The 27,938-nt window shown below is 38.6% G+C and overlaps 1 protein-coding gene across 1 annotated transcript in view; it reads right to left on the minus strand.

Moving 5' to 3' along the window:
• PAWR (pro-apoptotic WT1 regulator) overlaps positions 1-27,938 on the minus strand; it is a 73,087-nt gene that overhangs the window by 6,188 nt on the left and 38,961 nt on the right. The window contains exons 4-6 of the mRNA XM_085221768.1: positions 13,454-13,488; positions 4,730-4,877; positions 3,255-3,359 (exon numbers count right to left, since the gene is read on the minus strand). Of these exons, the coding sequence (XP_085077894.1) occupies positions 3,255-3,359; positions 4,730-4,877; positions 13,454-13,488 (288 nt within the window). The remainder of the gene's footprint in view (positions 1-3,254; positions 3,360-4,729; positions 4,878-13,453; positions 13,489-27,938) is intronic.

Here is a 27,938-nt window from a genome sequence, read left to right on the forward strand (position 1 = left end):
AAATACTATTATCAGTGCAGTTGTACTTTTTAGTTCAGTGAATGTAATATTGTGCTTAATCATGCTTTTAACAGAGCCATTAGGTAGCTCAATTAAAGCTTACCTACCAGCCTTCTGTATAAAAACACCTGTTATTTACTCCAAATGGAATATAAATAGTTTTTGAAATTTTATGATGATAAAATAACATTCCAAAGACGTTCTTGAATGTGATCCAGGAAAAATAACTAAATCAGTTTAAGTGTCTAAGGAAATAGTGGACTGAGAGAAGAAAGTGGTTTATTCTGCTCTGTAATTTAAGACTTCTTATTCAAAATTAATAACTGCAATGCTAATAATTTACATTTATTAGTAAATAAGATGCTGTAGTAGGAAAGCCTGGTCTACAGAAGGAACCAGTAACTGCACAGTATTGACACTAGCTGGATTGTGAATTCTCACTGACAGATTATATCCAAATATATGTTTAACTATAGTGACAGATAGACCAGAAATGATTAAGTGTAAACTAACTGACAGCTGAACTTAGTGTACAAATGTTTAACATAAATATCCTGAGATGCCTTTCCCTTGAGGTGCTTATGAAGCAATTACTCCTTTCTTACAAAAAGGTGGCAGACATACTTTAGTAGTTAATCTACTGGAATGAAAAGATGTTATTTACGGCAGAGATTTCTCTGGTTCTCAATATAAACGCAGCTAGCATTTTTTAAGCATGTTTGTACTGACTGTTCTCAGTAAAATCATAGTTTCACATTAAATAAATGTATTTACTTAAAAAGAGAAAAAAAGTCTGCCAACAAGTTTTCAGGATTCTCATAAAAATAGCTTTTCAAGTGTAACTCAAGGTCTCTGCCAATGAAGGATGCATCTGTGGTCACAAACTGACCAAGACTTCTAGAAGAAGCATTTCTCTAAACATGAGGGCTGAGAAGTCAGGAAGCTAAGCAATAAAATGGCATTTAGGCTATCTGACTTGAAATTCTTTGCAATCTAACATGCAATAACAGCATTTTTTGATTAACAGGAAAGATGCATAGATGGTCAAATTTCAAGACCTCCATTTAGGTTCTTTACAAGCAAAACCTTTTAAAAAGATCACTGTATAAGCTCCCTAAGTCATCGGGGCTTCTCTTATCCTGCACGTAAAGCATGTGATCCTGATGCCAGGTCTACAGAGCAACTTTCTATGAAGAACAGATGGATGTTTAAGTGCTGACTCTCATGATCACAGTTGCAAACCTAAGCCTTAGGCAAATATGACTGCCATATTAACTTTCATGCCCTTCCATCATGGCAATGATGTAATACTTCTGTAACTTCTTTCACTATTCTAAAGCTTTCCTTTTTCTAAATTCACATGGATAGCTAATATAAAAGCACTGAAAAATCCAAAAGCTATTACAAAAGAAAGTGAAATTGTATCTGCTTTAATGGAAGCATCACTTGACACATGTTGGCTTCAATTTTTGTAAAACAAATCAGTAAGATGGTCAGAAAGTCAAATGGCAGCTATTTCAACGTGAAGAAAAACCTGTGGGATTCAAACATTAATAGCTGCAGTGCAATAAAGCCAATACATAATGTTATAGCTATGATAAATGCTGTGCTGGTGGAGAAAAAATATATATATATTATCTCCTGCATTTATGGAGACTACCTAGGGAGTTCCATGTATATATCTCTCATCAATGCAGTTTTAGTCGTTCTGTACTAAAAAGGTTTCTGGAATTACTATATTTTGATTTTTTTTCACACAACAAACAGAAATTGCCATCATACTTAAATGCAGGCAGTACACAAGGCCTATTTGACTTTACTATGGATGTTCAAAGATGGTTTCCAATCTCTTTATGGATTTAATTTAGGACATCATCCTTCAAATACAGCAGGAAAAAAAACCCATTGCTTCTGCCTTAGAAACTGTCAAAACAGATCTTAAAACACAGGCTTGCAGTGATTTGGGTATTTCTGTTTTTTGCTTTCTGATCTCTGAGACAGGAAATCAGACGTGAACAGCAGTATGAAGTCGCTTTGCCACCCATTACAGAGGAGTGAACAGATTCCTCGAGTATTACTGAAGAGGTCAGCTTAGATGTGAAAGATTCCTTGTCACATGTAGAAATGGCATGAAAACCAATTCCTCAGTTAAATCACAAATCTCTCCAAAACAGACAATATTTCATTAAGCCTATACATTCTATCTTTCTTTGTAAAAAGAAATAACAGCTGCTTTAGTCTTTTAATTCATTAATTTGCCATCTTTTGTGTATGTTCATCTCCACTGTTACAAACAAATGCCACAAAATCAAAGTCTACCATAATGCACATGAAGTTATTGCCTCCTTTTACTGTTGAATTCAGCAAGGCCATTTTGTTTAAATTTTACAGGAAGATCTGTATCTCCCCATAAAGGTATAGCATAAATAGCAGAAGCTTATTTCCCAAGTACATCCAGACTGCACATCAACTGAAATGTTTGAGACAAGGTCACCAATCTATTCTAGGAAGAGTTCCCAGTTCATCCTTTAAACTGGGACTTGTTAAAATTGGTATTTTACACTAACTTCAAAAATTTCTTACTCTGCCCCATTCCTAAGCAAGCTTTGTTCTCCCAAACTTCTTCTCATGCCTTCATACCCTGCACTGAGCATAGATAACCCAAGTCTCCTGCCCCTTGTCTTGTTATGCCTTTATTTTGGGATCAAAAACAAAAAGCATGACAATAGGGTGAGAACAGTAATACACACTTTCAAATCTGTCTAAGATTACCTACTAATAACATACCTAATTAGTAAATTAGAACTGACAATAAATAAATTAAAGCTACCACTGCTTTTTCTGACATGAGCCTTGGAACAATTTACTAAGAAAACTGTTGAACTCCAAACTTCATTAATTCCTGGTATGCTGCGTACTGAATTTGAAAGGAAGTGGCAGTAAAGAACAAATGCTTTTGTAATCTCATTGTACAACAAACAACAACAAAACAGCAATAAGAAGTTTCTCAACAGTTAAAAAGTTCTGGAAGTTAATGACGACAAACAGAAGCCACCTGGAAAATATAACTTGTTAACATGCCTCTTGAAAAGTTACACAGATACAAAACTGAACAAAAAAAACAAAAACCACTTAATTCCTTAATTCTCTTGTGACTTTGCCAAGTGGTTACAAGAACCTGAAGAAAAGCACTGAGAATGCAGAGGTTTTTATCCCCTCTTTATAAAGTACCACGTAAGAAAATATGTGCTTACTCTGTTTAATAAATCAATTTCTTCCTTCAGTTTTCCAATTACTTCCTCTTTATCCTGTGTCATCTTCATTAATCTTACATTTTCCTGTCTCTCCTTTGCAAGTTCCTAAAAATAGAATAAACACTGTTGTCAAAGGTAATTGTTTTAAAGACAGAGTTTTATTTTATTGCCATTAAAATACCACACCCTCACTACATGCACGCAGACATAAACCACACAAATGCCTGTAATTCCGCTTCTACAGCAAGTCAAACCCAAAAGCCTTTAAGCCTTTACACTGCAAGGAGCTAATGAATCACATCTAAGAAGATATTTTACTCACATCTAACCTGTGTGATATCTCCTATTCCAGAGATGCTTAATTAATATCTCACTTACACGAGTCCAAAATTGGACGGGGTCTATGAGACAAATATGTTAATGGAAAGTCTCAGTTTCCACATTTTATATATATTTTTTCCTTTCATTTTTGTTTAATACTAGTTAACATGGGAATGAAGATCTCACGAGATATGGGGGCTTGAATAAGAGAAAAATGAAAATGTCCATCAGAAATTCACCAAGTCAGAGTTTGGGACTCTGAAAAGCAATCCTTAAATCTTCCTCTATTTTCTCTTATTTGTAATTGAATTATTTTAGAAGAAAAATGATTTGAATTTGGAAGATTATAGCAAATTTCATCCAAATCTGGCTTCCCTAAGTCTTAAAAAAAAAAAAAAAGCAAGTTTTACATTTTTCTCATTTAAAAAAAGAAAAACTAAAAGCTTATTTAAATTGCATTTACTCAGTCAGCTTCTACAGGGCAGGCCATAACAACTTCATCCATACAAATTCAAAAAAATGTGGCTAGTTACTCACAAAAAGCCACTTCAGAAGAAGAAACAGAAGCTCATAATATGTTACACAGATGACATACTTAGCCAAAAAAAGTTTTAAGTGAAGAACACAGCTTTAACGTTGTTATTTCAAAAATGTTTGTACTAAAAACGTCTGGAATAAAGAAAACTTTGTTTGAAATATATTTTTAGGTGCCTAGCAATTCAGTGAACAACAAGGTAATAATTAAATTTTATACCACTTCAGTACATGATAAAATCCCAAACAAGAAGTAAATCAGATAGAACTCTGCTTATTTTCTGACCAGCCGGTGAGCCCCATCTCCCCCTGGGTTATTAGCCCTACACTTGTGTGTCACGAGGTACATACGACAAATACACACAGCACAGCTGGCTCTCCGCTTGTATTATCTTTACCTCAGCTATTTTGTGCTTCCAAACCAAATGAAAACAAAACATTATGATGATTAGAAAGCTCACATTCTTTCTGTCTGCTTGCTTCTTTACATATTTGTAGATGTAAGCAGCCGCACTTCAAGCATCAATCATTTCTGTATTAATTCACTACTGATTTCCCCACAAGGTTTCGAAGGTACTTTATTTTGGATGTATACCATGCAGACATTAGTTGGTACTCACCCTTTCAAGTTCCTCAATCCTCTTTTCTAAAGCATTACTTGGTACAGAACTCCCAGAAGAGTTTGCATCCCTGCTGTATCTGCTGTAAGTTGTCCTGTCTGTTCGGGAATATCTATTTAAAGCATCATCTTCTGGAGCATTACCTGTACTAAAAGGCATAGAGCAAAGAAGACAGATTTACAGATTTAACAAAAAGGAAAAGGTAGAAATAACAACAGAGTGCTTTCCAAAGCACTTAAGAGGTCAGTACAATACACTGCAGAGCACAGCTTTCACAGCTTTGTGTTGCTGAGAACTCACTAACTTCATTGCCTCAAGGAATCACGCACAAGACTGTCTCAAGATACAATCTGTATTAAGAAACTAGGGTGTATCTCCTTACCGTAAAATGTTGTAGCTCATAACTTTCTTAGATTAACATTTTATAGTTGTCTGTCTGAGTTGATCACTATGCAATATCTTCTTTGAGCAGGGTAATTTAAGCAGCAAATATGAATTTACTGAAGAGAACTTTTTGATCTTTTCTAAAACTGTATTCCTGTGAAATGGAACTTGTTTGCCTCAAAATTATTTAATTTCAGTTAAAAACTCAGGAGGCATATAGCCTGAATCCTTAAAGCAAGACATTTGGAAAATTCTCACTGCTACAGCAAATAGCTGTTTAATACCTTTTAAGAATTCAGGAGAGGGTACTGACTTGCTTCTTTTTTTTTAGTGGCAATTTATAAATTTTTCATTAAACCTTTGAAAACAAACAAACAAACAAACCAGCTCAACAGAACTTGAGCAAAGCCAGGTGTGGTGGGGTAAGCAGCCAGCAGCTAAGCACCAAGTCAAGATGGAGGGGGGAAAAAAAACAAGCAATACAAAGGAAATCACTCATCATATGCTGACAAGTGCCAAGCCTGCTTTGAAGGACAACACAAACCCCCAGCAGTTCTTTTTCTGCCACTCCAATTTTATCACCGAGCAAGACACTGTATGATTAGAATGTCCCATCCATGTCCACTCTCAATCTCATGCCTGTGTGGTGGAAGTGAAGGTAGAGGAGAAAAGCTCTTAATACTGGTTTGGATTGGAAGAGACCAAAGACCATCTAGAGCAAGAGACACCTTTCACTAGGATCAAGTCACCCAAAGACCCACCCAACCTGGCCTTGAAGACCTCTAGGCATGGAGCACACACAACTTCTCTGGGCAGCCTTTGCCACTGCCTTACTACCTTCAGAGTGAAAATTTCCGTCTTTATATCCAATCTAAATCCTATCCTCTTTCAGTTTAAGATGGTTGCCCTTTATCCTGTCTAGTACAGGCAATGGCAAAAAGGTCTTTCTCCCTTTATATATCAAAATATTGCAATAAGGTCTCCCCAGCTTCTTTTCTGAACAAGCCCAACTCTCTCAATCTTCATTCATGGAAGAAACACAGTGCCATACTCACTGCTATGAAGAAAGTCAGCTGCATTCCAGCCTGACCAAGTACAACAGTTTACAAGCACCACAGGAAAAAAACAGCACAAAATATCTGGCGTGATGCTCCTCTGATTAAAAAGGTATGTATTTTTTAGCCTATTTATCATTTGAAGTGGTAAATAGACTAAAAGGTGATAAGTTTTCTTCTTCAGATCATGTATCTATTCCTTAAAAAGCACTGCAATGGAATCATAACTGATTATCATTTCTAGTTCTGGAAAGAATAAAAGCACCTCAAATATCCTTACAACATCTCCTTTAAAACACAGGAATTATATGATTAATATTTGTGCTTAACAGTTTTGCATTTCATAACTCTAGAAAACCCCTGCTGACAATGTGCAAATCTAGATGGATTCAGTGCAAATCAAAAGCAGGCATATCTGGCAAAAGAATGTCTTCTCGTGGATACAAATATTGCTCTGCTCCAGTATGTGTGAAGTTTCCAAGGCACACTGACACAATTGTAAGGAATTTGTAGCTTAATGTTATTACCATATTTAGCACTGTTTATTCTCCATCTAGAAGATTTTTTTTGAAAACATTTCTAGGACCGGATACGCATGTTGCAACACAACATAAGAGAAATATTTTAGCTTAACTCTATAAATTCTAGATTATTTAGCTACTTGAAAGATGTGTTGTTTCATGCTGTTAATGTCATAAGAACAGACCACGTGAAAAAAGACTCAATTTTTTATCACTCAGAAATGATCCCTTTTGACAACAGTGGAATATCTCAACCCAACTCCACCGAGTGCTCTTGGCAGGTGCTCCTAAAGGAAAGCTAAAAGAAAGAATAACCAGATAGGAAAGGTTTCATTAATAAATTAAGACATTTTCTGTATTTTCCCTGAATCACACTTAAAAATTTCCTTGCTTATTTCACTGGAGACTGAAATAACTGAACATATTCATTTTCAATATGAAAAGAATGTTATCATGAAGACTTCTAGGAAATGGGATTTTAAAAATGTTAAGGTGTTAGTCCATAACCTAATACAAGGAAAGTAACAGAAATGAAGTTCATCATTTTGCTTGTTGTAACAAAACAGCAAAGAAATTAACTCACATTGCAGCTTCTGACAAGTCCTATATGAAATAATAGCTCTGTTTTAGAATGGCATCCTACTCATTTCCTTTAAAAGAAAATAAAACCTGCTATTCAGACAGGGTCAGCTTTAATAGCATTACTGCAGAAAGGTGGAATAAATCTTGTTATTTCAATGTATCTTGGTTCTCTGAATATTTTCCTTAAGCACCATCCAAAAGGCAATTTCATCCAATTAATATCACCTAGTCAAAACCAAATGTCATTGATTTCAACTATAACACATTTACTTTTATTTCCAGCATCTCGTAACTACACTTAATTTGGAAATTTGCGATTAATTGTGTCACTTTGGAATCCAGCCAGCTGCTAACAGCTTCTTTGAAAAAATGAGAGACAGGCAACGTTTCTAAACGGTCTACCTTGGACTGCTGTTCCTCAGGTCTGTGGGGCCATGTCAGCGCCCATCAGTGCTGAGCCAGAGAAGAGCAGGCCTGGCCCTTACAGCTGCATGCTCCCAAGCGGCATGCTCCCAAGCTACCTCCGTGGCCCTGGCCCAAGGTGACAGAGCAGCAAAGTCCTGACCCTGACCCACAGCGGCTGCCTGAGGCACCAGGGACAGGGAGGAACTGCGGCATGATCAACTTAGGCCATCCTAAGCTTCTGTAAAAACAAACCCAAAGCGTTTCAGCAGCTTTGTAGCAACAAGAGGGCTATCACAGCCAAGAAAAGCACCTCAATAACCCCCCCACCCCCAGCCTGTTTAAGAGCTGGTTTCTGCACAGCAGCTCTCCCACCACCTGTGGCAAGCTGGGTGAGACAGCTCAGCGAGCACCCTGAGCAGGCTGGGCCCTGCCATAAAGCTCCCAGGTACAGGCAAGTGGGCAAGTCTGGGCACACTGTTAGGAGAACATGTTGCAGCTGCGTTCTTTCTCAGTTACAGAGAGCAAGGTTAGTATGCAGCACGTGAACAGTTAGAGTTACTACATTTTTAGTGTAGTTTCAGCTTTTTAGTAATTAAAAAAAAAAAAAAAAACGAGCAAGAGAACTTCGTCAGGTCTTTAACATCTCCTTCACTGCACCTCTATCTAGAAATGAGTGATCTCTTATACTTCAGCTATTTTCTATCTCTTGCAGGATTGCTGAATAAGAGCACAATGCAGTCTGCAGGGCATCAGTGGGCAGAGTCTGGACCTACTGGCTTCCATGTCAGTGTGCAGTGCAACCCCAAGCAAGGAGAAAAGCCCTCTGAAATCTGCCTGATAGCCATAAAGCCACACCATATTGTACTCATTTCCACTAATAAACAAACTTATAAGGGGAACACACCCCTGAACCACTAAGAGATTTTAATCTCTTTCTATAAACTGATCCAGCTTGATCTGCATGAACCATACAAAATTTATGAATTACTTTTAACCCTACTCTGCAAAGTTTCAGTTTTAATTTAAGATACGTCTAAAAGGAAAGCTCAGTAGCTCCAAAACAGACAGGTAGTCTTTAAAGTAAGCCATTAAAACAAGCCCTGTGTATTTCTCAAAAAAAATCTGACATCCATATACACATCCTGCTTTACTGTTAATTGCAAATTTATTCATTCACAGAATACAAGAGAAACATAATTCATGCTTACATGTAGATTGCACTTAAATATTTCAAGAAACAGAATCTACTTTGTCATTCATAGAATCTTCGATTTGGAAGGGACCTTTAAATCCCCTGCAATGATCAGGGACATGCACAGGTAGACGGGGTTGCTCAGAGCGTGGTCCAGCCTGGCCTTGAATGTCTCCAGGGATGGGGCATCCGCCATCTCTCTGGGCAACCTGTGCCAGTGCTTCACCACCCACATAGTAAAATACTTTTTCCTTATATCTAACCTAAATCTGCCTTCTTTAAGTTTGAAACCATTTCCCCTTGTCCCATTACAACAGACCCTGCTAAAGAGTCTGTCCCCTTCCTTCTTGTAAGTATACTGACAGGCCGCTATCAGGTCACCTCGCAGCCTTCTGTTCTCCTGGCTGAACAGCCCCAGCTCTCTCAGCCTGTCCTCACAGTGAGTGTTCCACTCCTTTAATTGTTTTTGTGCTCCAACAGGTCCATGTCTCTCCTATACTGAGGGCTCCATACCTGCACGCAGTACTCCAGGTGATGTCTCAGCAGTACAGAACATAGGGACAGGATCACCTCCCTTGACCTGATACCATCTGAACTGACACAGAAAACCATGCTTACTAATGGCAGTGTTCCTCCTGGTTTATAATAACTACACACAAGGCCTTTTCCAGTAGTATACTCAGCTATAGTAACAGTAGTTGTATAGTAACAGTAGTTGTAATGGGCAAGATGAAGCATTTCATGTTAAAAAAAGCTTAGGGAAAAACTAAAGATGTGGAAATAGATACAGGCCAGAGAAGGACACCTGCATATTTAAATCACACGTAGCTGATGATGAGCACAGCTGACTGGTCATAACTCTCCAACATGTTCAGGAGCATGTCCCAAGGCCTTCATGTAAGCACAATCCTGAAGGTACTGGTCATGTTTTTAAATACATCCTACAGTACCACTCTAAATCACAACAAAACCATCACTTCATTCTGAAAATATTTTCTGTGGTTAACTCATGCAACTACAAAGGAACCCAAATACAAAATTCCAGGGTGGGAGTGTAGAAAATTTTAAAGCAAATTCAGTAGACAGACTACAGTTACAGATTAAGATTCTCATCCCAAGCATTTATTTACTTTATTGTATAAGGAGACAGGCTCAGTTTGTCCAAGTCAGCCAGAACATAAGTAGAATAACAGAACAGCCAGCAGACTTCATTTGTAAACACGTCTTCCCATCAAGAGGCACTCAGTGAAATGGTTTTCTCAGGAATACCATATAAATATTTCACCATGTATCACTGCATCCATACAAGGCAAAGTAGTCAGTATGTCTGATTAAATAGGTAGTAAAATGTGTGCACTTCCTTGAGTCCTAGAACAAATGATGAGATCAGGAACTCCATCAGAACAGACCAGCACATACCCTTCCTTCTCTGCTTCTGATACATCTCTTGACTTTTTAGATCCAGGGAGACAAGTATTTTAGTAGACTTGAAAATAGCTACACGGAAAGGGAAAAGGAACATACTGGAAGTCTGAGATGGTATCAGTAATCCAAGATTAGAGGCCAGAAGATGGAGACAGAGAGAAGTCTAGCACCTTGGTTAAATGGTTAAACAGGAGAATGCAGGAATATGAGGGACAGAGGGAAAAGGTTGTCTCTGTCTAACTGGGCCAGGAAATGGAAATGAGTAAAGTGAACAAAAATGCTGACATATCGCTTCTGGTGAGGAACAACTGGGAAAGAGGGAGAAAGCAAGTGATTATGAGCAATAAAGATGGGGGAAAATGATTGGAAATTTTCTGACAAATAATACATTCTTCCCATGGGGGTCTCTAATAGAGCAGGAATTTTAAGAAAATACTGCATTTTCACTTTTGCTGTCAGTTGCCTGTTAAAGTCTGCTAGCACAGATTCTCTCTTCCTCATCCAGGAAGCACTGACTGCTTGCGGTTAGACCAGTGCAAGGAATAGCTTCAAATAGGATCTCAGAGTGGTTGTCCAGAAGTTATAACTTGGTGCTCTCTCGATACACTTTGAAAACCTAAGTAAGTATGAACAGAACTGTTAAAAGTCCATTAAGTTGAACACATCTGGGACTTGAAGAGACTCATAATCACAGAATTGAACTTTCTGTTTGCAAAGGACTTCTGCTACATTTTGAACATAACAGAGATCTACGCCATAGTGAATGAGAGCAGGCTGCTTTCTCTACAACATTCTTGTATTGCAACGATGGAAGACAAGAACAACTCAAATACTCTCAGAAGAGAAGAGGACGCTGGTCCCAATTCTTTTAAGATTTTACACTGCAGCCACTGGGAGACATGTTTTGTTCAAATGCTTTTAACCAAAAAGTTACTTAGGAGGGAGAAATTTTAGAATACAGAAGAAAATAGATAGGTACTTTTACCTCTTAACACAACCAGTACTGAGCCTCTGTCTGTGAAGAACTGACTATTGCACATTTCATGGAGGTATTGTTAGAATAAAATCCACCAATATTTGGGTATTGTGTGCTGTGATGACTTCACAGGAAAATAATTCTTTGTTTTCAACATGAGGTTTGAAGATTCTACAACAAGTAAGATATACAGCAACATACATTAAAAAAATATTAAAGAGCAGCTCACAGCAAGTTAGATTCCTCCTGAATGTGCTGCAAGTCTTGAGGGGCAAAGTTCATGAACAAAGAATGTACATTCTACATATAACTAAAGCTGACTAAAGACTACACAAACGTCTTATTTTAGCATTTCCTAACTTAAGAGTCTTCTATTCTTGCAGTGTTAATCAGAAGAATTAGTTTGTTTTCAGATATGTTACAAATGTGTGTGATTACTCAAACTTCTATTTCTTGGCACCCTAAACACAACTGAGTTTTCCTAAGTGAATAGCAAGTGAAGATAACGCTTTGCAAAAAGCCACCAAATACTGCGACACACACAATTAAGTATCCATCAGATACAGACAACAATATGAAGAGAAAGTGAAGATTCAACTAAAATGTGCTTGATAAAAAAAAATCCATGAAATTTCATAGGTATTAATGTTGTGAAAATAAGTCCACCTATTCTGCTATAACAAAGTGATTCAAAAAAACCCTTGAGCAATAAAAAGCATTTGGTCATGTTTATCAAAATCCAGAAACCTAAATATAAAAAGAAAGCACCACAACAAGAAATCTAAAGCATAAAACAATAGATGCGTAGCTTTGAGGGGGGGAAAATACACCAGTGAAGACTAGATAGTTGAAGGAGCTCTCTGCAGTTACTTCTACAGCCACGAATAAACCATCCACATGTTTCACCTGAATAAAGGATGTACAAAAGAATACACTCATATGTGAAAATAAACACATACTTATTAAAATGCCTTGCTTCAGTTGATGTATTTCAAAATCCATGTTACCTTTACATTTTTAATAAACATGATAGCCATGTCTATATGTTCCACATGGACAAAAATTTCACACAACGTACAGCACAGAATCAGCATCTGAAATATTGTTCTGATTGATAAACTTGAAAAATGGCAAGAGTTATACTTGTCTCAAAGACAAACAAATAACACAAAGGACACACTAAGTGAACAGCATCTCCTGCAAATGAAATATTAAGATGATGAAATCACAGAAATTACTGTCAGTAGTACTGTGGAAAGCAACAAAATTACCTGTATTGAACTTCAGATTCATAACTCAACTGTTAAACTACTGGCTCCTAGGTTATGCGTAGACCAAAATACTCAGATATTGCCTTGGAAAACTGCTTGGCACTAATAAGACTCAATAAAACACTAGCTGAGTTTTTTTGTTTTTTTGTTTTTTTAATAGTGATATACCAGGGAGGGTTTTATAAGTTTGGCGCATCACTCCAGTCCTTACTCCAAATCAGGCTATGTCTTCAGCAGTAGTATAATGGCCTATGCTTTCAAAAAACAATGTATTTCATCTGCTTTCACAATAGGATTCAGGTTGGCCACTGGATCAGTCTGCTCCAACCCCTGCTCAAACAGGGACACCCAGAGCACAGTGTCCAGGACCATACCCAGGCAGCTTCTGAAGATACACAAGCAGAAGACCCCACAGCCTCTCCCAGGCAATTTGTGCCAGTACTTCATTAGCCACACAGCACAGAAGAGTTTCCCAGTGTTTAGAGAGAACCTCCTGGGCTCCTGCTTGTGCCCACTCCATCTTGTCCTAACAATGGGCACCACTGAAAAGAGTTTGGCTCCATCCTTTCTGCAGTCTTCATGTATTTACAGACATGGATGAAACATGCTCAAGATAACTGTTCTCTAGGCAGAGCAGTCCTGTAATAAGTGGGGTACTCTAGTTCAAATCATCTTGGTGATCCTTCATTGAGCTCTTTAACAGTATGTCCAGAACTGGACACGGCACTCCAGGTGTGGCCTCACCAAAATTGAGCAGAAAGGATTATTCCCCCTGGCCTGTTGTTTATACTTTCCCTAATGCAGCATCCATTGTGGCAAGAACTCATCGGTCGCTCATGTTTGACTTGGTGGCCAAAGTCTTTCTGGGACAATATGTATGTGAATAAGTGTGTTGAGTACAAAGATCTCATACCTTTTATATCTGCTTGAAACCATCCTGGAGGAGTCCTGAAAGAAACAGAAAGCAAAAACTCATCAATAACTTTTTTTTTTTTTTTCCATAACATTTTGTCACCCCACAGAAAATAAATCCTACGGTTAAGAGAAGGAGCCTGAAACAGCTGCTGTACAACTCACTTTTGCACTGTTTTGCTGTCAGGACAGACAGAATACTGGGATTATTGTCACTGTACTACAGCTTTTCAACACCAGCTCTGAAGCCTTAATGACAATGTAAAATGTGATGCACTCACCATGCCCTGCAGTGTTCCCAAATACTACCATAACAGTGTACATAGTAATTACTATATGAAAACATTTGTGCATTTTGGTACTTGTTAATCAGCTATTTGCTAATATTTTGTTCAGGAGTAACAGAGCAAAACTGCTCTGATTTTCCTGGCACCATTACTGTCCTCCTGAAGAAGAAAAATGGAAGCTGGCAAGTAGTACAGGATTGAGACCCAAATCAAGTTATTGCATTACCAGCTGGGTGATGGTGACTATCTACAGGTACACCTTTTGTCATGCTAACCCAGGTACTGTAACCTGGCTCACCTCAGATTCACTGAAGCGGTATTCTCCTGGCATTTGCTGTTAAACAGATAGGCTAGAAGTCTTGACACAGCTGTTTCATGCACTCAAATGTACAAATAAGAAAAGCTGAAGCAATGTATTTTTATCGTAATGCTACACTTAAAAGTTTCAGTAACTGCCTGATCACATAGAAAAATTAAGACATGTTTCAGCTGGTTAAAAGATAGCTCAGATTAGACAGCAAATGCACAAGCATTTTTTAGAATGTTGTAAGAAGGACATGAACCAATTATTTTATTAGTCATACACAAAACTCCCCCCAGCATCGGTAAATATTAGGTAAAAAGTCAGAAAATATTATTTAAGTAGTTCATGAACTGAACAATTGCCTTTACTGGAAAAAAGAATAACGGCAGAACATGAAATTCTCTCTGTTTATGACACTAATTACAGAGAAGCGTAGAAATGAGTTTTCAAAACAAGATGCAGGAGACATTTCCATCCACTCCAAAAATTCTATGAATCATTACACTGCCTTCAATGATCAGTATACTGGTGTTTTTGTAAGTAAAAATAAACTAGCTAAGAACGAGGATAATGAGAGTTATTTTATGAGACAAAATAAAGTTGGTAAATAATATGTTTTACAGAAACAAAACTTGATCTTAAAGTCATTACAATTTGTAAAACATTTTCAACTTCTGCAATATATGCCACACTTTCCCTCCTATAAGCAGAACAAAGCTGTTAAAAAACATAGGAATTATTTAAAGAATCCTATAAAGTGGTGCAAAATTGCTGTTTTAACAAGGATAACTTATGATTGATAATAGCATCTGAAAAGCTGCCATTTACAGATATGAAGCAACAACGCCTCTAATTTTGCCTCTATAAGGGCAGGCTGTGCTGCCACGCAGAAGGACATTGGCAGGCTAGAGAAATGGACTAACAGAGATCTCGTGGTGTTCAAAAAAGGGAAACACAAACTGCACCTGGGGAGGAATAAACCAAAGCATCAATATGTGCCTGATGGGCCGGACAGCAGCTTTGCAGAAAAGGGCCTGGGAGTCCTGGTGGGCACCAAGTGGAACATAAACCAGAAGCGAGCCCTTACAGCAAGAAAGAGCAACAGGATCCTGGGCTGCAGCAAGAAGCAGAAACTGCCAGCAGAACAAGGCAAGCAATCCTTCCCCTCTCCCTGTTCAGCCCTAGTGGGATCACAGCTGCAGTGCTGGGTTGAGATTTGGGTTTCTCAAGAAAAGGAAGATGTACTGGAGTGACTGCAATGAAGGTTTGGAGCACCAAACATACAAGAAGAGGCTGAGAGTGCTAAGAATGCCTGGCCTGGAGAAGGCTCAGGAGCAATCTTGTTCATGTGCATAAATAGCTGATGGGGCAAAGAAAATGATGGAGGCAGATTCAGTTGTGACTCTAAAGAGAGTTCTCTGTATTCAGCCCTGGTGAGGCTGCACCTCAAGTACAGTGTTCAGTTTTGGGCCCCTCTCTACAAGAATGACGTGGAGGCCCTGGAGAACGTTCAGAGAAGGGCAATGAAGCTGGTGAGGGGTCTGGAGTGGCTGAGGGAGCTAGGACTGTTTAGTCCAAAGAAAAGAAGGCTCAGGGGTGACCTTGTCGCTCTCTATAACTACCTGAAGGGAGGTTGTGGTGAGGTAGGGGTCGGCCTCTTCTCCCAAGTAAGTAGCAATAGGACGAGAGGGAATGGCCTCAAGTTGTGCCAGGGGAGATTCAGCCAAGTTCTGCTTATTTTCATTTTGAAACAGTTTCTTTTTTAGGAAGATGCTGAAGCCTCAAGGTTATGGCCATACTCCCTGGCGAACAAACTAGAAAAGGCTAGAAAAATTAAAAGAAAGGGAAAATTCGCACGATGCTGCATTGTAGTGAAGAACATTCCCTTGTACAAAGATATCCCTGGATTTTGGTGCCTGTGTCCTACACACACCTGCACAAGAGCACATGTGTAGGGGCATACATAGCAGCTGAGACCATTTCCATTAAAAAAACCCCTTATTACCAATCGAATTTCTGTTCAACTAGGATGTAAGCATCTTTGCTATTCCCTTCCTGGCTCATCTTGGCATTTCATGTAAACAGTGCACAGAGTGCATAAGAAAGCTGGTCATCAGGGCTTAAATAAATAGAGCTGTCTGTGTTTACAAGTGTCTGACAAAGATTTCCAGAGGTTAAACCAAATCTGTTAGTTAAAATGCATTAACAAGCATTACTTTAAAACGTGTACGATCTCTGGACTCAACCAGACTATGAAAATATTTCACTGCAAACCCCTAAAAGACTACTTGAAAGTTTCACAATCAAAGATAATTGCCTAGATTAAAATAGACTGCTGGAGTACACTGGTATAAATCCCAGTATGTATAATATGTACAGTATATTAGAACAGGACTGCACAGTGTTAACTCAAATTATGACCGTGTAATGATATTCCTGCAACATGCAAGGTAACATTCTGACTGAAAACAAACCATCAAAACAATTTTGGTTTTCATGTGCAATCCAGACAAGAGCCCTGTATGTTCCTCCAAATGCAGGCAGATCAACTGCACTGCCAGGAGAAAGCAGGTCTGCTGCTGAACTTTGGGGCTTCTTCATGTACGAAGGAACAAGTGGATTCTATCTCCACCTGGCTTATCAAGTTACCTCAGACCTCCTCTGTGAGCCTACAGAAGTCACATCTTAACTCCATCTCTTTTCTCCATAGGTTCAGTTGTACACTACCATCTCCACTGAAACAGCAGTGAGATAACACGAGTGCTGAATAACTGAAAAGCAACCCAGTGCTAATGCAAACCAGGAATGACTACAGCTGTGAAAGCAGGAGAAAGAAAGATGACACTTCTCACTCTCATCAAAATTCCTCATGAGAAAACATCCTGCAGAAGCAAGAGAGTCATGAAGGTATCACTTGCCTTCCATTCCTGAGTCTAAACAATTTCAGAATTTCTAGAAGTTTTCCACAGAACATAGCACCAATTCACCACTCAGAGGAAAAGATGTCACTATTCATTTTTTCTCACTGAAACCATTCCTTTTAGAAGCACCCTAAGGTGCTTCCAAGCTTCTTAAAGAAGCAAGTTACATTACTCACTACTTGCACACCTGTAGCTGTGCAATTTCCAGATTTCTGCTTGGACAGAAAATTATACATACAACAACATCCCAGGCTTCCTCCCCTCCTCTTATACTCCTAGCTGCCAAGATTTTACATCTATTGCTTGGATTCACTGCATTTTATTTCTTCCTGGTTCGGATGACCTTAAACACTCTTTATACACTCAGTAAATCTCTTTTATAAGCAGCCATTCTAAAAATGAGCTTTTACGTCTAAAACTGTTAGGAAAGCATGATGTTATCACCTCTTATTAATCATTTACAGAATAAACTGAAACAGGAACCAGGTAGGATCAAGTGGAAATAAAAGTTGACCAGCTGACAGGATATTTTAATCTTCCTTTGATTTGTACTGTCAAATGGGAACCAATACAGTTCAGAAGAGCTTTGTTTTATTTATACACAAATTATCTTTTTAAAATGTACCACAGGTTTAATGAATCTATGAGCAGGACAAAGACGTTTCTGTATTCTGGAAATGAAAATTCAATTTTGATAATGAAGCACCCAGGAACTTAATCCCAGGTCAGCAATAAAGAACAATTTCTTCCTGTGAGGCAGCTAATGTAGACAACAAAAAATATCAGAAAGAAGAAGAAGAGGAATATTTTTGTTTTATCTATGCTAAAGAGAAAAAAAATAAAGTTAATATAATTTTAACCACCTATTTTAGAAATACTATCTGACTGAGGACAAAATTCTGTTCTCAGAAAGCAGTGAGGCCACTGGCACAGCTGTCCAGAGAAGCTGTGGGTGCCCCATCCCTGGAGCTCTCAGGGCCAGGCTGGATGGGGCCCTGGGTAGCCTGAGCAGGTGGGGGGTGCAGGCCTGCCCACAACAGGGGACTGGAACTGGGTGGGTTTTAAGGTCCTTTCCACACTAAGCCATTCTATGATTCCATTATTTAGATAGGCATTCATAAAAGTGGAAAGGCAATGGGATTATAGATCTATACAAGGATAATGCTTTCTTTAGCAATGAACCTTTGAAAGAAAATATAAAGCTAAGCTTGATAAGTAAATTAATCTATTAGAGCATCTACCTTCAAGCATCTTTACTTGCATAGATTTCCTTTATACATATCTATATAATTTTTTCATACATATATATATGTGTGTATATCTGTATTATACATACAAGTGTATGTATTACACATACATATGTATATTTCACTAAAATGTATGTTGATACATACATGGAGTAATACCAAACAAGATCCAGAGACAAGACATTACTTAGGTGCAGAGTACCTAAGCAAGGAACTTCCTCAAAAAAGAGTGGGGAGAAAAAAACTGATTGGAAAAACCAGTTTCAGTCAGGGAAAAGTTACATTTCCTTACTTCTGGATAGAAATTTACACTAAAATGATTTTATTTTATTATTATTATTATTTTTTACACTCAGACTTACTTCTTTTCATTACTATATAATAATGAAAAGAGACTTCAAACAAGAAATAACATGCTGGAACACCTACTAGGTGCAAGTGATAGGGATTGTTGTCATGAAGCTGAAAGAATTCTGAATCATCTCTTTACATGCACAGAGCCAGGAGGCCACTGAGAAACGCTGCAAGAATGTCTAGGGCATCCAATCAGATGTGTAATGGGAGGTGAGTACTCTCAGTTCTTACCACCAGCAAAGTACCAAGGGCATTAAGAGAGGAGGAAAAAAAAAAATGAGAAGAGACACCTGCAGGTAATCAGTTAACTCCTGGGCGTGTCAAGAGCCATCAAGAAGAAAACAGCTTCTAAATAAGGAAACTTTACGTACTAAAATGCATGAACAGAGTTTTTTCTTCAATCTTTTTTCACCCATGCAGAATTCAACCCCAAAGAGCCCGAAGAACTCAGGAGAAGCAGTCGGGCACTCCAAACAGAAAACAAAGGTGACCAGTGTCACCTTTTGTTCCAATTCAAAAGATGATATGATTCTTTGCCTTACAGAAGCTTTTGCCATCAGTCATGCTGGGCCATTTATTTCCACAAGCAGATACGGTAGGAAGTCCTTCACTTCTCAATAAGTTTATATTTAGCAGAGGACTCTTCTTTCCACAGAGGCCTCAGCCAGAGTGCATACTGTGTGATGACCATTTCTATTCAAGAAATCCTAAAAGAAGATTGGGAGGAAATACCCATTTAGGCACCATCATTTTCAACAGCCAAACAGAATTTCCACACAGACTCTTTTGGGAATAAAATCTTCCAAATGAGTATTCAATTATCTGAGTTAAAAGTGATGCCAATCCAAAAAAGAAAGCACGTGGCATAAAAATGAATTCCTTGACAAGAAGCCCCTGCTGACAGCTCCAAACATTAGGCAGGAATTGACTCCTATTCCTTCTGGCTGTATAAAGGCTCTGAACTGGCACAACACTAGCTTATGCAATTCTGGAACACAACTTCATGAAGTCAAAAGTGAAAGAAACAAATAGAGCAACAACAAAAAAAAGCCCTGCTCATAGAGGCTGAGAACACGGCAGTAATAGCAGCAGATAAGAAAAAAGAAAAAAGTAAACAAAGCAAAAAAATCCTAATGGAGGGAATGGAACCAAATGTAACAGAAGCTACAATAAAGAAACCATACCACACACACTTTGCTTCCCACTCAGTCTGCCCGAGGACTTAAGAGAGCTGGAGCACTCCTATGGAGAAAGACTGAGGGATCTTTGCTTGTTCAGCCTGAAGAAGACTCCTGGGAGACCTCATTGTGGCCTTCCAGGACAGGGACTGAATTTTTACGTGGTCTGACAGTGACAGGACAAGGAGGAACAGTTTTAAACTAGAAGAGGGGAGATTTACATTAGACATTAGGAGGAAATTCTTTACTCAGAGGGCGGTGAGGCACTGGAACAGGCTGCCCAGACAACCTGTGGACACCCCATCTCTGGAAGCATTCAAGGCCAGGCTGGATGAGGCTCTTGGCAGCCTGATGTAGTGGGAGGTGTCCCTGTCCAGGACAGGGGGCTGGAACTGTTGGGCTTTACCATTCCAACCTAAATCATTTTGTGATACTGTGATTAAGCAGTGCCTGTCCCACTGGCTGTGCTGATGTGCTTGCTGCTGCTCACAGGGACAACCTGAAGCAGGAGCAAGGAACTCCACTGTGCCTTGTCTGACCTCAGGCTTGATTCCTCATGAGTTTTCATGCAGGTCTTACAATGCACTGTTGCACAGGTGCATGGGCACATCGAAACCTGTATTCAGCTAGAAAACACAGGTACATTTGACTTTATTTACCAGGCATGAAGCATATTCCAGAAACAGGATTTTAAGTTTAAACAACTCCTTCACGAAATTAAACATTACTGAACACAAATGTCTAAAATGCTCATTGTAGGCAGCAGCATCACAAAAGCAACGCTGCTGACCATGTGCAGATCCTCTGGGAAGGCGGCACTTACTGAGCTGGCGTGGATCAGTACCACACAAAATCTTGCAGGAAAGGACAGGAGGAAGATTTTAGAAGAGAAGCCTGTAGCTGCTACAGAAGTCACTGTGATGCAGTCCCATCAAGCTAAGGATTCCACTGTTTTTAAATGGAGCTTCTATTTAAAAAAAAAAAAAAAAAAAAAAGCCACCAGACAATTTAATTAAAATCTAACCTCATTTTTGCTTAAGGACTTCAGTATTGTTTAAGGACTTTAATTATATCAGCCAAGACCACTGTGCAACATCATTACCCCTAAATTCAGAGAAATGGTAGAATAATTTATGGTTTGAATGCTTTTTTGGAGGCTTTTTCCTACTATCTCCCATACTACAGATAAAAATTAAGACTGGAAAGTCAACCAGTTGAGAAATGCCAGAATGCCAGTAACTTAGGCAGCTTTCATTCAAATCCTTACAGCTACACGCTTCGTGACACTGCTTTTTATGATACCATACCTTGTCATACTTTTCCATGTGTTCTTCCATGGAACACAACCAACAGCTCTCCGAGTAGTGCTCTGCATATGCTGAGTATTTAAGAATTGGCCACTCTCTGCCTTATTTTTTGTAGTTGGCATATTCCAACATCTCTGGATATGTGCCTGCATTACTGCAGGCTGCCAGCACGATTAACTGATTGTGCGTGATCACAGAAAGATGGAATTCCTGTGTTCCTATTTACCTTAGACAGATAACAGGAATAAAGTGGGTCTCCCAAGTCATGCCAAGCATCTCTGTTAAACATGGGAAGCACCTGGTTCATGTCAGGAACTGCGCAGTGCAGTGAGGCCCCTGCACCTGATGCCACTTACCTTAAAGCCACTGCACACAGAAAATCTACCTTAGGTGCAAATACATTAAAAGAAAAAGTGACCCTTCAATACTTAAACATTGGGTTTTAATGATTTTTAATCCATTTTATGGAAATGTTTTCAAAATATAATAAAATTTCCTAATAAATCTTTCTACTGCATTCACTATTAGTGCCTAAGTGCTCTGCAGATACTAATGACTGATTTTGTACCACCTCCATGAGAGATCCTGCTGTTAAACTGCAAACAGAAACCCCAACATTATCTGGTAATTAAACTGTCAAATATCAGTCTGATTTTGCAGAACGATATACAACTTAATTTACCCCAAACCAACTCCTCTCAATTTACAAACTCCTGTATTTTAATTAGGAGTATTATTTGCTCTTTTTTTTAACCTATACTATGAGCAAACTATCGTGTAAAATAATACCTGGCCTAAGATCTGAAAAAATACAGCATAAAAATAAAAGTATGTCTTAATATATTTGGGCATTTCCTCTTGCACAACTAAGTAGTCTCAATAGACAGAAAGCTGCACCACAAAAATAGACTTAAAAAAGGTGAATTATGGCTTTTAAATTCACATTCTCCTATGTAAGAACAACATGAAACTCAGAAAACATCACTGAAAAGCTGTATGTATCTGAATAGATAGAAACATCATTACTGTATGCCTCAGATAACAGTAATTACAAGATGATGCTGTATGACATTACACTGTTATGCAAAAGAAAAAGCCAGCAAGTGCAAAATAGACAGGTATTAACTGCAATATGAGTTAAGAAACATATTTGGCAGCATATTCTTGGCATAAGATTCAAGTAGGAAACTCAGGGGACGCTCATGCCAAGCAGGTTTTCAGCTCTGTTTCCTGATGGAGATGCATGTAATAGTTCAGTTCTCTGCATTCCTCATCCTTTCTCACACAGCTAAGAAGTCAACAGAGACTTTTATTCCCTAACTTAATTTTATTTACTGCTTTCAGCATAGCTTGTGAGGTGCCTCTATTAAGCAACATTTACAGGCTGTAACACAGGCGTGCACAGCTGCTTCAGAAAATTTCCATGTGCTGGGTCTCATCTGAAGCAAATGGGAATATTTAAACAATGACAACTGCCACAGAGCACTTCTGTGGGTATCCCTCATACTGCATTCCTCTTAGGAATCATTCACAACGTTCTCAAGATATGTTAGGCCTATCTAGAACAAAAGGTTAAAAAAAGATCAGACATGTTTTTCCTTCAGTTTTCATGCTCATGTATGACTGAACGTGCAAGTCATGACCAAATGGTCTCACTAATAAATCAAGCCAGGTGACTTCAGATAGGATTAACTGGTCTGCAGGAAGACAGCACTAGGGTCAAGCTTTAGCCTGTATAAAAATGCACAGAAATGCAATTTATTTCAGGAATATCATCACAGAATTCTAGGGGCTGGAAGGGACCTCTAGAGATCATCCACAACCTCCTTGGGCAGCCTGTTCCAGCACTGTCATCTTCACTGAGAAGAAGTTCTTATGCACATTGGTGAGGAACTTCCTATGCTTCAGTCTGTGGCCATTTCCCCTTATCCTGTTGTCATGCACCACTGAAGAGAGTCTGGCCTCATCCCTTTGCTTCCCACACCTTAGGTATTTATAGACATTAATAAGATCCTCTCTCAGTCTTCTTTTCTCAAGGCCGAACAGACCCAGGTCGCTCAGTCTTTCCTCATACAAGAGATGCTCCAGGCCCTTCACCATCTTTGTGGCCCTCCGCTGGACTCTTTCCAAGAGATCCCTGTCTTTTTTGTACCAGGGAGCCTAGACCTGGACACAGTACTCCAGATGAGGCCTCACCAGGGCAGAGTAGAGGGGGAGGATCACCTCCCTTGACCTGCTGGACACACTCTTTTTAATGAACCCCAGGATCCCATTGGCCTTTTTGGCCACCAGGGCACACTGCTGGCTCATGGCCAGTCTGTCATCCACCAGGAACCCCACATCCTTCTCCACAGAGCTCCTCTCCAGCAGCTCATCCCCAAACCTGTACTGGTGCGTGTGTTTTATTCCTCCCCAGCTGCAAGACTCTACACTTGCTTTTGTTAAACCTCATCCAATTCCTCTCTGCCCAATCCTCCAGCCCGTCCAGGTCTTGCTGAATGGCAGCACAGCCATCCTGGGCGCTATCCCCTCATCAAGGTCACTGAAGAAGATGGCTGAGGAAGGCCTTATAACGTAAGATATATCAATATATAAGATTCAGTACTACAAATGAAATGATTTTTTTTTTTTTGCCTTGCAAGCATCTCTAGAGTTGCTGACTGTGTGTCAGAGTGGATGTTTAAATACCTCAAATCTATCTCATACATGTTCTATCTTCCATGAAATCATTTGATAAGGTCGAACATTTTACAATTCCTTGAGTTTCCTTCTAGTTGCTGCACAATCTATGAGCAATATGGAACTCCAAGAAATACCCACCACAATCACATACACAAAGCTAAACTAATGGCTAGGACAAGACTACCACAATTTCTAACTAGTGCCCAAGGGCCCTGCTTAAGTTCCTGGGCTCTGCAGCAGCATACAATTCACAGTCAGGTGCAGTAAAACAGCAGGTATGGCTTAACAAAAAGCATGAGTCATGTCTCCCACTGGAGTCCCAGACTTCAGAACTCTTGTGAAGCAAAATTCCCCTACCGGTTTCATGCCAGGAGCACAAATCCAAGAGCAGATTTCTAGCAAAGCACAGTACAGAGATTTTTTGTGAATCACTGCCACAATAGGTGTTTGTGACTGTACTAGTTATCAGCTGCTGTGCCTTAACTAGGAATTAAGAAATTAATTAGACCACTTGTGCTACTGTGACAAAAAAGATCAGCATTCCCATTTCACAGCAAGATATGTTAAAATCATTCTGATTTTTGTAAACAATATCTTTCACTGAAAGGATTCAGAATATTTCACAAACCCTCAGAAAGGGACATAAAGTGTACAGTTTCCACGCTTACAGGCACAAATCTGGTATCTCACCCTATCTCTAATTTCATACCTACTTACAGTTCCTTTAGAACCAAAACCTTCTGATGTGCCTGGTCGAAGTCTGTCAGGGAGAGAAAATGATTCAGCCCATGTAACTTTAGATGTCTACACCTGATCTAGTCAGACTCCTTTTGTCATCACCAGGGAGAAAAACACCTATCTAGAATACGATAAACCCCACCCCAATGCCAAAATAAAAAATAATTCTGGAGATCTTAAATACGTTGTTATTTCTTGGTGTTCTTGCCAATGCATGTTTACTGAACTATCGCCACATTTTATACTTACTTAAATATCAGACTGTTCAGAGCAGATGATATTTTTTGTGGTGTTTTCACACAAGTGCCTAGCACAACAGCTAGCATTCACAGACGCTAGAACACTTGAAATAAAACATGAGCTGAAAGGAAGCTAATGTGAAACACAGGATTTCAAACTATTTCCAGTGTTGAGAGTGACAGTTCTGCATGATAATGGCATAATTTCCACAAAAACAAACAACACTCACTAAAAAAAAAAAAAAAAAAAAAAACAGAAAAACAAGAAAAAACCCAAACCAGCCAACCACCCAAAACCAAAACAAAAAACCCACAGCCCACAACAGACTGGAAGGTTTTAAGGAATGAAAGAATCTATACACCTTTTCATACGTTGATAAATTGCCCACAATATGAAAAAAGTAAAATTCAATTTTAAGGTGAGCTTTATTTGCCTTAGGGACACTTTTTAATCTCATTTTTCACCCTAAGAAAGCTTTATTGTATTTCAACCCTATGTCTCTACAATCATTGTCAAGCCAACCCTCAGTCTTCTTTCTTCATAATAAATTTTTTATATATTTATATATATTTTTTATATATATATATATATACACACACACACACACACATACACACACATATATATATATGCACGTCTCTCTACTGCTGCAAATCTTTCTGAGGACTTTGGATTAATCTTCTCAGCTTTGCCCAATTTGCTCTCTAGTTTTCCACAAACACCATAAGTAATACTTGAGCTGAGGAAGTTGGGCTTGTTTAGCTTGGAGAAGAGAGCATCTGAAGGCACCTCACTGCGGCCTTCCAGTACGTGAAGGGAGCATACAAGCAAAAGAGGGACTTTTTACATAGTCTGATAGTGATAGGACAAGATGGAATGGCTTAAAACTAAAAGAGATGAGATTTAGGTTAGACATTACAAAGACATTACATTTTTCTTACTCAAAGTGGTGAGGCCCTGGCACAAGGCCCATCCCTGGAGGTGTACAAGGCCAGGCTGGATGGAGCCTTGGGCAACCTGATCTGGTGGGGGGTAGCCCTGCAAACAGCAGGGGGGTTGGATCTAGATGATATTTAAGGTCCCTTCCAACACAAACCAGTCTATAATACAGACACAACAATGTGGTATCGCCCTCAGATATCACTTCTATCACAACTAAGAAGTCATTTTAACTTTTCTTGAAAAGGTTTGCACCAAAAATGGCACATATTTTGGTCTCCAAAAATATTCCCCAAGTAATGGAATTTCAGAAAGCAGTTGTCCGTGGTATCAGCATAACTTGAATTATTTGATGTAAAAAGATAAGACTTTGTATACATACACTGGATTTGAGTATTAATAGATCAGTTGAATTTTTTCACCTTGTGGAATCCAGCAAGTGTTCTAAGTGACTAAAAAATATCTTCAGTGGACTAATCATTTTTTCAGCCAACTCTTGCAGGTTTTCAACTCAGGCGTTCTTACATTCAGGGTAAACATTTCTGTCCAACTATCAAGAAAGACATTGCTATCAAATATTTTTGCACTATTTTCCATCTTACTATCTCTGCTAAGCATGAGATAGGCCTGGATTAATTGCCAGACTGCCAGTTTCTAGCCATAATTACTGCTTGTCCTTAGCATTACCTTTTTTCAGTCTGCATCCCCCAGTACATATCAGTGAACACTCCACAGCACAATGACCCACAAGCTGAGAGTTGCAGCCTTAAAAATAGGACAGAAATCATGCAAGGAAGTCTGAACACACTTGTTCTGTATTTGAGAGTGGATTTAGTTTTGATTCACCTGGCCAAGTGAGGCTTTCCACACTTGCATTTGCTAAAGTTTACTGACAGTTCTGATTGTAATGTTGTTTTCAATGTTTATAAAGCTGCCAGACCTACCACTTCCACATTGCTAACATTAAAAACCACATTGCTAACATTAAAAAAAAAAAAAAAAAAAAAAAGTCCCTACGTTGATTTCAGCTAAAATAAATTCTGCTTCAGGAAAAATACTCTCCTATCTACTCTTAAACAAATCTCCTATCTCTGTGCTTTGCATCAAGGGCTTCAAATTCAGTCAGTTAAGCACTCAAATCTGTTTTCAAAAACTGCATTTTTCCCACAATAAGGAGAAAAGAAGTGTCTGACAATACTAAAATAAAGATGAAAGATCAGGTGAAAGACTGGAAACAAGAGAATATTATTCAGTAATACATTTCTCCCTCAGACACAAAGCCAGTATCAACTTTCTTGTTTCCCATATAAATGTTACAGTAATTATTTTCCACTTTTGTAAAATAGCAGAATGGACAAGTAGCGAACATGTCTTCAACTAAAGAAATGCATTTATTTCACCTAATAGGTAGAACTACTGACAAATATAATTATTTGTCAAAGTCAACTGAATTGACTGATTTCTTAAATCTTCAATATAAAATCAACATTTAAGAACAGAATGAGGCTCAACCATTAGAGCAGAAGCAAAGGGAAACTAAGTTAAAGCTGAAATAATAGTGCTGACAAATTGTTAAATTTGGGCAACTTATAAAAACCTTCTAGTAAAAAGCAAGTTGACAGAGTCAGTAATAAACTGATTAAGTCTTAGCAGCTTCAACTTTCTAATATTCCGTCTGTTCCGTACACGTGCCAGTCTGGGTCTTTGCCAGACACAAGGATGGGGACATTCTTTTGTATTGTTAATGACAAGACATCCCTGCTACGCTCTGTCAGCAAAGAAGAGCTAGTGCCTGTGTGAATGTGGAGGCGACAAACTTGGAACTCTGTAGGATATGATTAATGCAGACAGCCTGGTAAACAGAAATTTAGCTTGCTGGTCAAGAAGAATAGGCTATATGGATGAATAAATGGGAATGGGACATGGGAATAGAGCCAAAATGTTATGTAATAATACCACTAGGGGAATCAGAAAGTGACAACTTTTGGAATGCTTAGTGAGAAGGTGAAAGTAGAGCACTATATATATATAAATAGAATATATATATATATTTTTTTTTTAAGTCAGACAAACAACTTTCAAAATGTATGTGAATATTTCAGAATGAGGAATCTTGCCAAAGAATCTGTAAAGACAGTAAATGATCAAGTAGTAAGAGGCACACTCAAATGTGACCATTTTCCTTCTATGATCTCTGCAGGAATATTTTTACTAGTGTTCACTATAGAGGAACTCGGTGAACTTGCGCCCTTCTTCATGGAAGACTCAAAGGATCTGCTTCAAACAGAA

The sequence above is a fragment of the Meleagris gallopavo genome, chromosome 1 (genome assembly GCF_905368555.1).
Source record: "Meleagris gallopavo chromosome 1, MGAL_WU_HG_1.1, whole genome shotgun sequence".
Classification (NCBI taxonomy): Eukaryota; Metazoa; Chordata; class Aves; order Galliformes; family Phasianidae; genus Meleagris; species Meleagris gallopavo.